Source organism: Erythranthe guttata, chromosome 3 (genome assembly GCF_056151865.1).
Source record: "Erythranthe guttata isolate IM_541 chromosome 3, IM_541, whole genome shotgun sequence".
In the NCBI taxonomy this organism is placed as follows: Eukaryota; Viridiplantae; Streptophyta; class Magnoliopsida; order Lamiales; family Phrymaceae; genus Erythranthe; species Erythranthe guttata.
The window spans coordinates 9,084,789-9,097,473 of NC_142535.1; the positions used below are offsets into that span (position 1 = coordinate 9,084,789).

The window sequence follows — 12,685 nt, forward strand, 5'->3', positions numbered from 1 at the left end:
GGTTGTCAATATGAGCCCAAATCTTTACAAATGTGCCCATACTATTTCCAAACTATTTCTTCATTCATGAGTGTGCACCCTCTACCCAGTTAGAAGTGTACGTTCCAAGATGCCTATGTTTGTTTGTCCAAGCCAAGACAATCATCTTTTCGTATGGATCCAACCACGAATAAGAGATATAAGTTAAAGCATCCGGGTAGTCAACAAAATTTGTTTTCATAATATCCCATTCTTTATGAAATGACTCTTCTGTCTCTTGATCAACAAGACTTGCCCAATCCGACTCAAAATCTTTCCACTTATCATTGTTTGTTTTGAACATCTTCTTACAATTACTAAGAATGTTCTTGCTCACGTGCCATCGACACAAAAGTTGTTGACTGGAGGGATATACGATCTCTATAGCCTTCATCAAAGACAACTCTCGATCTGTGACTATACAATTAGGTCTATGACAACTTTCCATGACCTTCGCCAAGCTCTTCAAGGCCCATACGTAATTGTCTATTTTTTTCCGCCCGAAGGTATGCAAAGGCAACAGAGAACGTTTTATTCGTAGAAGTAATACCCACAATCTCTACGAATGGGAGTCCGTATATGTTGGTTTTGTATGTGCAATCCATAACGAATACATAAGGATAACTACATGCCAATTTAATGCATGTAGGGTGGGTCCACAACAAGTCCATTACCTCGCCGGTCTCCTCCAAATATTTGTGTTACTCGAAGTAGTTATTTTCGGATAACTTCATCATCAAAAATTACATTTGAGTTCTACCAGCATTCTCTTTGAACTGGATCTTCTGACGAGCATTATAAACCGTCTTAATTAAAGACGCATTTGTCGGATTCTTCAACTTTAGTGATGATAAGATTGCCTTTGGTTTCACCAATGCGTTTGACAAGTCTTCTACAAGTGCCATCTCTTCACTTGTTAATCTTCCAGCATATAAGTGGCCTTGAAAGTTTTCAGAATCTGAATGGTTGTGACTACCACATTCAACTGTTAACACCCACCCAACTTCTTCATCATCCATGCCAATTTTTTGGCCCTTCAACTCAAACGGACACTCACATTTCTTTGACCATGTTTGCCTTTTTCCCTTTCCTTTGTCGTCTTGACCGGGTACTTTTCTGCCACGATACACTCCCGCACGCTCGCATACAAGTACCACGTAGGGCCTTCTACGTCTATTTTTTCCCTAGTTTGAAGACTTTACTGTGATTATCATTCCTAGTCGCATACCAACTTCGCGCACCCATGTGACTAAATTTTCCCTTGTTGCAAACTCCTCATGGGTGGTAAATTCATGTGAATAATCCAAAGCTAATTCCCTACATGCATTAGCTCCACTACACGCGCTAGGTACAAAAGTGTGCACGAAAAACGGAAATTTGGTTACACAATTGTAACAGTGAAAAATTGACACACCAGTGTCGAAATATGCACCGAATATCCTTCGACACAACAGTGTCGAAAAATTCAATAAAAATCGACAGTAAAAGAGTGTCGATTTATGTACGTGAAATGAGGTGCGAAAAACAAGAAAAACGATCACAAAGTATAGTATTTCTTACCTCTTTGTGTTCTTCCACCTTAGAATCCTCCATATTTATATCTTGTGTATCCATAATGTCCTTCTTTTCAAGTTTTAGTAAGATTTGAGGGTTTTGTGTGATGAGGGTTTTAGAGAATATGGAAGATTTTTTTGTGGAAAAAGGTGTGTAAAAAATGAGTGTGAAGAAGAAGATGTTGGGGTTTTGTTGGGGGAATGAGTTCCCTCTCCTTTTGTACTTTTTTATTTACTAGAAGCAAGAAACACATTTTTGTGTCAGATTAAATAATGAATAAAATATGCCTCAATTGTTTTTTGTAAATATGTAGACGAAGTAACTTGTGTGGATGGATGAGTCATATTCCCTTTTATACTTTGATCCGCTAAAGTGGCTAGGGGTGGGTTTGGTAGAGCACCCGTACCAAACCCCGAATCACCGCCATTATCGAAGTTTAGGTAATATGAAATTCATTACCATTGCCGTACCAAAAAAATTGGTATGCCAAAATTCGGTACGGTACGGTATGGTAATGGTAATTACCAATTTATGTTATCCACTGTTTATGTCAAAATTGAATATTATTTTTTCGAAACAATTCATGACATATAGTTGTTTAAAGTTCTCAAAATTAGTATTTAATATATGTATTTTAAAATATATGTTCCTAACTTACCTAATATAAAATACTTCTTAAATAAAGTTATAACATAAAAAATCTTAATGTAAATTATATCATCATTAATAAAAGCATTCAAAATATTTTTTTACATACCTAAACATTATAACTAAATTTAACTATTAATAATTATATATATCTTCACTTTTTATATAAAATAAATTAAAATTTTATTTATTTTTATTTAATAATAATATTTCAGTCGTTAAGGTAATACTATTTTAATAATTTTGAGTACCGTTGCCCTACCAAAATATTTCGGTACGGTATGGTATTGTACAGTATTTTTTCGGTAGAAACATTTTGGTAGAACATTGATAGGGTTCGGTAGGGTAACGGGTTGGTAGGGTAGTATGTTTAAAAAAAAAAAAAAAACACCCCTAAAAGTAGCTAATGGTTCTACTGCACAACTAATAAAATTCTTACCAAACAATATTGAGATCTTGCCTCATTTTGTTTGCTCAACCGCATTCATGTATTCATACACAAAAATCAATGGAAGGTGATAGTTGGGCGCTGAATATGGGAGCACATAAAATGGGGTGGACCATATACCATGTATTTGTGAGTAATGTTAGGATTTACTCCCTCTGTTTCACATTAACTGTCTCTTTTCAAAAATATTTTTGTTCCGTAATATCTGTTACTTTAGATGTCCAATACTGCATTAAATGCATTTTTCCTGTTTTAACCTTATTAATGAAACTCTAATCATTAATTTTCTCTTATAAATCATTAAATAATAAAGGTTATTTTAGTCATGTTTATATGATTTTTCTAAAATCAAGATATATTTATTGAGTTTCTTAATCTTTGTGAAAAGTGAAAAAAGACAATTATTTAGGAACGGAGGGAGTATCATATACAGATGTTCTTTTAAAAAAGAAACCGAAATATCGGATTGAATGCCAAATTAAAGTTGTCTTCAATTTGCAATTCATGTATTCATATTACTTCTAATATTCTAGTGTGGATGCATGGTGTCCGTTTTTCTCCTTAATTAATACAAATGAAACCCAATTTTTTATATTATTATTTTTTTAATGTAGGTTAATTATATGACATAATTGCCTTTAAAATCCTATTTATAAAGGATATTTTGAAGGGCAATTTTGTCCTTACAAAAATGGAAGAACCACCTAACTATTCATACTTTTATAAAAACGCCCTAGCAAAAACCGAGCCATGTTTCAGCAGCCTCGGATTTAGCTCTTCATATATGTTGTTGATACAATACAAGCCCGCTCCCAAATCAAAGCTTCCTTTGTTGGATTTCTTAGAAGGGAAACAAGCGATCTTTTAATCAAATTGCCGCTTGATTATTGTTTTTTTCAAGTATAATAGGGTTTTATATTTTTTAAAGGTGGATGATTACTCAAATAGATCAAGAATATTGTGTATTGGCCAAGAGCTTAAAGAGTTTTGGATGTTAAAAAAGCTGATGCAAGAATGATGATTTTTTTAATTTCTATTGGGTTGCATGTATAGATCTAAAGATTTTTGGGCCAAATCCGTAATTTTCAAGAAGTCAATCATAAATATGTTTTCAACTCTGTTTTTCCAGTAATTATTGAGAAAAAAAATGAGATTTAAAAAGGGTTGTACAAGAAAATTGGATTTTTCAGCGAGTCCATGAATTTGGTACATGGAGGGCTTAAATTTCGGGGGTTCGGGGGCAGCGGCCTTGAATTTCTTTTTTTCTTTTTTTTTTTTTTGTCTTTTTTTTTGGTGATAAGATCAGAAAATAGGAAAAGAAGAAACGGAAAGGAAAAAAAAAAGTTACGAGTTTTTTTTTTTTTTTTTTTTTTGCATTAATTAAGATTTTGGGTGGGCTAATTACATTTTTTGCATTAATTTGGATTTTGAGTGGTCTAATTAATAAAAAACGGGGCTTCTTTTGCATTTATTGAAATTTTGGGTGGACTAATTAATAAAATTTGGGGGTTAAATAGATATATAGTATAATGTAGGGGGGAAATTGTAAATTGAGGGTGAGCTTGAGTTCACCTTTGCTTAATGGTGGAATAGCCCCTGAATAAGTGTTACATAGGGTATTATTTAGATGTGTAAAGTGTAATTAACCCTTTAATTTATGTTGAAATTGTTCATAAGATCGACAAAAAAAATGATACTATATATTCATGCTAAAAATGTATCATACCAATTTTCAAGAACAATGATATGTAAAATTTGAAATAAATCATGAACATAAAGAAGTAGAATCAAGGGTAAGATAATAATTATGTGAAAAAAGAAAAAATCAACAGTATGTATTGGTTCTTATGGTATTGAAATTTGTCTCACCTAAATATAATTAATGATCCATGAAAAATAAGATACTACATTTGAATACTACCGCGCTAAACTATATATTTGTACCATGAGTGTATATTATTACATTTTTTAGAATAGTGGTTCTAAATATTGATCAACATGGACCAATAAATTATAATAACGAATAATGTAATTATATTAACTAAATGATCAAAAGAATGGATGGGTATTCAAAACTAAAAAACATGCAATAAAAGTAAATTAGCCGGACAAACAGGAAATTTAAATGTGAAATTATTTCTGGGGTTAAATCCATCATTGCATTACCGATAATCATCTATGAATCCAACATATTCATTATCTGATATATTAAAATATTGTAATCCCCATCACAAGTGTAGTTAAGTTCGTCAACACACTCGACGTATCCATTTTAAACTTGGTATTAAGAGTGCATTTAGGTAAAATTCTTAAGGGCTACCCGAGGTGAAGTGAAGTTCGTCTCCAATGCAACAATCCCAAGCTATAATTCCATAATTTCCAACAAGAAATCATCTCTCAAGTTCATCCTCATTTAACAAACAATCCAACAAGTGATCAATCATTTTGAAGCTTTAGAACATGAAAACATAAACGAAATCAAAAACATACATTTAGATATTGAATCTCAAAATCAATATAAGTATTTACACTGTTTGATTTCTCTAGAAGGGCATTGCTTAGCTCATTACTAGCAAATAAACAATGTACACGAGAAATCATAAACTAAATATAAATAAAAAATCTTAATTACAAAAAACCCATATCGGAAAGCTTCATAAAAACTTCATGCGAAGAAATGGAAAAATCGAAGAGAAAATGAAGAACAACCTTTACAAAATTCCAAGACTTACTATTTTATAGTAAGTCCTCTTTTTTGGATATGATATCTGGAATAATCGGGATCATGTCGCGACTTGGACTTTTGATTTCGTGCGACATGGGTGTTTGATTAAATCTTTCTTTAACTTCGTTATGTCGCGACATTAAGTTTGTGTTGCGACATGGCTCTTTGCAAGCATCATCATGTGGCGTTCCTTGACGCATGTCGCTACATGGCGATTAAAATGTCGCGACATATGGTGCATGTCGCCACATGGCCCCTATGTGGCAACTTTTGGCTCGACTTCCGTTTTCGCTTCCAAATTCATTTTCAACGGCAAAAATATTTTTTCACGACCTAAAACTAAAATAAAACACATAAAGAAATATATGCAACATAAGACAAAAAACACGAAAGAACCGACACCCACACTCTGAGAACAGATATGTAAAATACATGCAAAACGAGCCCTTATCACTGCCATAGCTAGATGAAGTAATTTGTTAAAATAAAAATCATTTATCTCTCTTTCTATAATCAATTTTTCTTTGTTACTTTATTCCTAACATACACTGCCATTGTGGATTAATGTACATTTTTGTAGAATTGTTCATGTGAGTAAAAATTTATATTTTTAAATAAATGTGATTGATAATTTAAATAGAAATAATTTATTTCATGTCTTTGATTTTTAATATTAATTAATTTATAATATTTTTCAAGTTTCAGTTTTTCAAATTTGGATATGTCCATAACCTCTTTTTTTAGGATTTTTAAACCAAATCGCTGGTGAATCATAATATTTTAAATTTAGACAATTAGCAATCTCTTATATTTATAGACGTATTTAGGATAAATATACCTAATGCAATATAAAATAATTTATATTAATAAAAAAAATTAATTAGAGAAATGGGTTGTGATTTGAAGCGTAAAATAGTAATATATTGATTACTAACTAATTAGTTTAATAATTCATAAAGCCGGTCATTACACAAAAGAAAGGAATGGAGGAAGTTAGAATGGTCTCTTCGGCTGCACTTGTGTTGTGTCTCCTCGGCAACCCAAAATTATTTCTTTTGCTTCTAAAATTGAAGTTGAATCCTAATTTGCAGATTCTCCATTTGAGTTTGTTGAATTTGAATGCCTATGAAAGTCCATTCATTTGTTGAGACAGACTACATGTTACGACATTGGGTGACGTAACAGAATTGTTGTGTTGTCACAGTAATAAATCTACGAAAAGCAGAATAAAGAACACAACAATTTAATGTGGTTCGGATACAAACGTACCCTACATCCACGAGGACTTGCAAAACTAGTTCAGATTTATGTGTACATTAATAGGACTTAATAAAACACTAAAGACTCCCTCTTTATGTGATACGCCGTTCTTGCACACGACTCGAACTTGTTGATAATCAAAGCAATTCCTCCTCCGCACTCTTGGACTTCCTCCAATGTTGAACTTCCTTCAAACGGCGGATCGACCTCTCCCGAGATCTTTTAAGCACTTCTCCCGAAACGCCGATCTTCTTTATGGCCTGGTAGAAGAAACCTGTTCTGTTGCCACACCTGCCGTGCAGACAGGGCTGCAGCACGGGCTGCACCCTTCAAAGCCTTTATGCTGAGATTTTTCTTATTAAAGCTCCATGGGACTCATATGAGGTTGAGGGCCTTATATAGGCACGAAATCCACCACCCTAAACCTAACTTGAGCCCTAAGAAATCGATTAACTAGGTAATAGAATCCTAGTCGATTTCTACTTCTATTCTAGATAAATACAAAAGATACCTAACTAGAATACAATACATGGAAATAAATCTAAGTCCTAATAAAAATATTACAAGAATAGGACTCTAATTAATTCCAAAATAAACATGGAAAACAAATCTTTGCCAATCTTTAATTTCCACATATGGCGAATTTCACTAACGGAAATTTAGTGCCAACAGAGTTCATTTTCTGCCCGGATGAAAATTTAATGTTTAACAAATATCTATATAACTCGCCACACAAGAATAGGTCTCTTTTGAATTGCGTTGCTGTCAAAATTCAAATATTACTCTCTTTTTTACACCAGAACTATATTTTATTATGAGTTGGGATCAGAACTAGCCTAATCTTCTTTCATTAAGTATTTATCGAACAACCTTTTCGTATTCTCTTTTCAACTCATAATTTTGGTTCCTTTCATATTAATTAGTCTGTTTTCTTTTGCTATTAAGATAGATATTGATGTACTTCATTTGGATATGAAATTTTCCTCTTAGAGTTACTATTGAAATCTTTTGCTTTATCTTTATGCTACTTGTTTCTAGATTAGCAGCCTTAATTTAAAACCATGCGGAATAAACCATGTGGAAGTTAAAGAGTAAAATGAAACGATGAAGACTAGATTGATGCTTCACGTTATTGTAATGTCCTCATACAACTGCACCTTAAATATATTGTTTAATGATCCATGATACACAAAACTCACAAAAATTGCACATATATTATTTATATATCACATAAATATGGGTTCTATCATATTAAGATTTTGTTAATGTCTCAAATATTATATATTTTGAATATACTATTACTAAAACGTGATCAAACATGACATAAAAATAAAAAATAAAATAAAAAAAACTCGACACGTGCCTAATTTGAATTAATAATATCTAAATTAATATTGGGGATATATTTGTAATTTCCTGTCTTGATCTTAGTAAGTTTATTTATATTTTGGTCTTGCATGAAGTAAGGTCTTGCGCTTAGTAATTTTCGTCTTGCATATATTCGTTGCCAAAGAAAAATTAATTTGCGAAATATAAAAGAAAAATAAAAAAGACGAAGAAAGGAAAAAATAGCACAGTTAAACAGGAAAGAGGGTTTTGGGACAGGTAGGGGTGGAAATCGGAACGAAATATTCCGATTTCCGCCGAATCCGATCCGAAATATTCCGATTTTGGAACGACTTTTTCAATTCCGAATTCCGAAAATTCCGAAAAAATCGGATCCAAATCGGAAATACATAACAGAATTTTGAAATTTCCGATTTCCGATCCAAAATTATTCCAATTATTTCCGATTATTTCCGATCCGATTTTACAATTATTATTAATATTTATTACTATAAATAATATATATTATATGACTATATCTATCCGCACTTCTGACTAATTACTAACTATATATATTAGTATATTACTATATTTTTTCCCATATATATATATATATATATATATATATATATATATATATATATATATATATATATATATATATATATATATATAAATAAAATAAAATAAACTCGACACGTGCCTAATTTGAATTAATAATATCTAAATTAATATTGGGGATATATTTGTAATTTCCTGTCTTGATCTTAGTAAGTTTATTTATATTTTGGTCTTGCATGAAGTAAGGTCTTGCACTTAGTAATTTTCGTCTTGCATATATTCGTTGCCAAAGAAAAATTAATTTGCGAAATATAAAAGAAAAATAAAAAAGACAAAGAAAGGAAAAAATAGCACAGTTAAACAGCAAAGAGGGTTTTGGGACAGGTAGGGGTGGAAATCGGAACGAAATTTTCCGATTTCCGCCGAATCCGATCCGAAATATTCCGATTTTGGAACGACTTTTTCAATTCTGAATTCCGAAAATTCCGAAAAAATCGGATCCAAATCGGAAATACATAACAGAATTTTGAAATTTCCGATTTCCGATCCGAAATTATTCCAATTATTTCCGATTATTTCCGATCCGATTTTCCAATTATTATTAATATTTATTACTATAAATAATATATATTATATGACTATATCTATCCGCACTTCTGACTAATTACTAACTATATATATTAGTATATTACTACACATATATATATATATATATATATATATATATATATATATATATATATATATATATATATATATATATATATATATATATATATATATATATATATATAAAAATAAAATAAAAAAAACTCGACACGTGCCTAATTTGAATTAATAATATCTAAATTAATATTGGGGATATATTTGTAATTTCCTGTCTTGATCTTAGTAAGTTTATTTATATTTTGGTCTTGCATGAAGTAAGGTCTTGCACTTAGTAATTTTCGTCTTGCATATATTCGTTGCCAAAGAAAAATTAATTTGCGAAATATAAAAGAAAAATAAAAAAGACGAAGAAAGGAAAAAATAGCACAGTTAAACAGCAAAGAGGGTTTTGGGACAGGTAGGGGTGGAAATCGGAACGAAATTTTCCGATTTCCGCCGAATCCGATCCGAAATATTCCGATTTTGGAACGACTTTTTCAATTCCGAATTCCGAAAATTCCGAAAAAATCGGATCCGAATCGGAAATACATAACAGAATTTTGAAATTTCCGATTTCCGATTTCCGATCCGAAATTATTCCAATTATTTCCGATTATTTCCGATTTCCGATTTTCCAATTATTATTAATATTTATTACTATAAATAATATATATTATATGACTATATCTATCCGCACTTCTGACTAATTACTAACTATATATATTAGTATATATATATATATATATATATATATATATATATATATATATATATATATATATATATATACTAGTGTTGGGAGCACCGCGCAACGGTGTTGGTGCCCATTCAATGTAGTCTAAAATTACAGGGTTATTTTGCTATAATACTATTCGCATGAAGCTAAACACAAAATTTGTCGTAACCTGTTTCAACCATCACATGTAAAATATGACCTTAAACCAACATATTTGAAATATAACATGCCATTGTGCAGAAAAATCCCTTGATTTAGTCGAAGAAGTTGATAGATCATAATAGAGATCACTAACCCTTCTGTTATTGTTGTTGGACTCTCTAATCCTGGACTCGTGATCCACTTTATGCAATGCTATAGGCATTAGTGAAGGTTTGGTTGTCCGATTACTACGTATTCGACGAATTATTATAGTGTTTTCCACATTCGGAAAAGCGAAATGAAATTGAATAAACGGGGCCACAGCGAGGATTTTTGGAATCGAGCTGCTTGAGCAATTAAACAAAAAGAAAAGAATGGCCGCTGTGGATTGGAGGGGAGAAAACGAACGACGCCGTTTCCACATTAAATGGGCCGTAAGAAAAGGAGAAAGAAAATAAAAAAGGGGGAAAATCTCGGAGAGAGAAAATCAGAGTCAAATATTGTGGGCGAGGAGGAAGATAAAAGAAAAGGAAAAAGAAACAGCAAGGAGGTCGATCGTGCATTTTCCAGAAGAAAAGAGAAAATAAAAGAAATCTGCAACGTGATTGGAGGAAGGGGATGAAACGGCGCCGTTTCAGATTAAAAGTAGCCAAAAATAAAGCGTGAAAAATAAAGGGGCAGGATTTGGGGGCCATAGACATATATATATATATACTTAATATATATATATATATATATATATATATATATATATATATATATATATATATATATATATATATATATTAAGTATATATATATCTCTATGGCCCCCAAATCCCGCCCCCCTATTTTCCACGCTTTATTTTTTGCCCCTTTTAATCTGAAACGGCGTCGTCTGGTACTAATCCACCAATCACCGTGTGCCTTTATTTTCTTTTCTCTTTTCTTTTGGAATATGCACGATCGACCTCTTCAACGGGTGATCCACAGGCCTACAATTCCTGACTTTGACCGCCGCCTCGTACGCAGCCGCCGATTCGTTCGATGACCGTCGTCGCCGACGCCGCTTCGTTCGATGCCCACCGCCCCTGCCGCCAACGTCAGTTCCCACCTTTTTTTCCTCCAATTGCAGGCTTCTTCACTTTCGATCTCATCCGCAATTGGATTACTCTGACTTGTGGGCTCGTAATTTTTTGGGTGCACAACCTTTTTCTCCAATTCTCCCAGTTTCTATTCCCATGCCATTCATTCTATTATCTTCCTCCTCTTCTTCTCCACCCCTTTTCTGCTACCAACTTGCCAGGTTTTGTGCTCTTTTGCCCCCGATTTGTTCGATAAAACTTTTCCCTCTTGTTTTGCTCTTTCTGTCGGTCCTCCGGTCACCTCCACCGACGCTTGCAGTCGAGCTAAGGCAGAGAGAGAGAGGAGAGCTACAAATCATCTTACATATTTTCACAGTGTATGTTTTCTGCTCCTTGGCTCTCTTTTTGCCAATTTTAAATATAAAGTATTATCCATTCGACTTATTTATATTTTTTCGTTTTGATTTACCTTGCTTTAGGAGGCTGATGAAGATGAACTTGAAATGGATGATGACGAAGATGATGAGGTAAATGCACTTATTTTGCAGTTATGTAAATGGATTTTATTATTGCAACTTCTATTACTTACTAAATGCATGTCTGCTTCAATGGTGTATTATTTCCTATAATTTTAATGCTTTGATTTGCTCGTTTTTCACAAACTAAAAATTGATATCATGATAATATTGTTAGTTTTCAATTTTTTTAAGATAATCTTTTGCAGTTTGCTGGGACTCACGTGAGTTACTTTTGTTGTTTCTCTGACTTGCTAAATGGAAATAATTTGATAGCGAAGATAAACTATGGTTAATCTATGTATAGCTCTATATTTGTCTCATTCTAAATATAATATATGATGTATTTATATGCAAGAAAAGAACAGTGATGGTTATGAAGATGACGAAGCAGAAGAAGACGAAAAATGAGCCGAGTGTGAATGCAAATTAAATTTGTTCATACAGTTTGAACATAAGAAGTTTTTTTTTTTCACTTGTTTGCCTAATGATGTCTGTGATGAACAAGTTTAGATGTTTTTGAAGAATAAGACTAATATATGTGGATAATATATTCTCAACTTCCTTTCAAGTCCATTTTGTCTCTCAGCACTTTCGGGCAGCCCCTTAGAAGATAGTATTAATATGTTAATGCTCTTGAATACGTAGAGTATAATATGATGCTTCGCTTTTAGACATTTAGATGCATGAGTAATGTTGGAATATTTACCCAGATGTTATATTCGAAGCTGTTTCCCTTTTCTTTGAGGATCTTGAGCAGCTTCTCAACAATTTGGCGCTTGCCGTGTGAGTTTGATTTTCTTTATCTATGTTGTTTTCTTTTTACCTTTCCGTTATTACTAATGTGTTTATTAATTTATTTTGATACCAATTTCAATCTACGTGGTCAACATGTTTTAGATTTAACTAGGTTGATGCTCATTTTCACGACTTCAGCCGTAGCACTTTCAGGTAATAATTTATTGTCTTTGTTGTTCCGTTCTTTGTGTGTATGTTTTTTTTATCCGGGAGAAATTTATGTCTTTTTCTTTGTCCTTTTTT

At 32.2% G+C, this 12,685-nt stretch overlaps 1 protein-coding gene and 1 long non-coding RNA gene across 2 annotated transcripts; one reads left to right on the top strand and one right to left on the bottom strand.

The window, feature by feature from the left end:
* Nucleotides 1–761: 761 nt before the first annotated feature.
* On the bottom strand, nt 762–1,611 carry LOC105973156 (uncharacterized). Its single transcript, XM_088815194.1, has 2 exons — nt 1,579–1,611; nt 762–1,202 (listed from the first exon to the last, which is right to left on the bottom strand). Exons 1-2 carry the CDS (start codon nt 1,609–1,611, stop codon nt 762–764), a joined length of 474 nt encoding a protein of 157 aa, XP_088671320.1.
* A 9,631-nt stretch (nt 1,612–11,242) lies between these two features.
* On the top strand, nt 11,243–12,615 carry LOC105970636 (uncharacterized). Its single transcript, XR_016030517.1, has 3 exons — nt 11,243–11,506; nt 11,609–11,656; nt 12,358–12,615. It is a non-coding gene; the product is annotated as an uncharacterized LOC105970636 (long non-coding RNA).
* The last annotated feature ends 70 nt before the right edge of the window (nt 12,616–12,685 follow it).

What these genes read in the sequence shown, in the direction of transcription:
- LOC105973156 (XM_088815194.1), bottom strand. Translation starts at nt 1,611, where the DNA reads ATGGAGGATTCTAAGGTGGAAGAACACAAAGAG. An exon ending in AGGTGGAAGAACACAAAGAG is followed by an intron (nt 1,203 to 1,578) that starts GTAAGAAATACT and finishes TCTTCAAACTAG; the next exon opens with GGAAAAAATAGACGTAGAAG.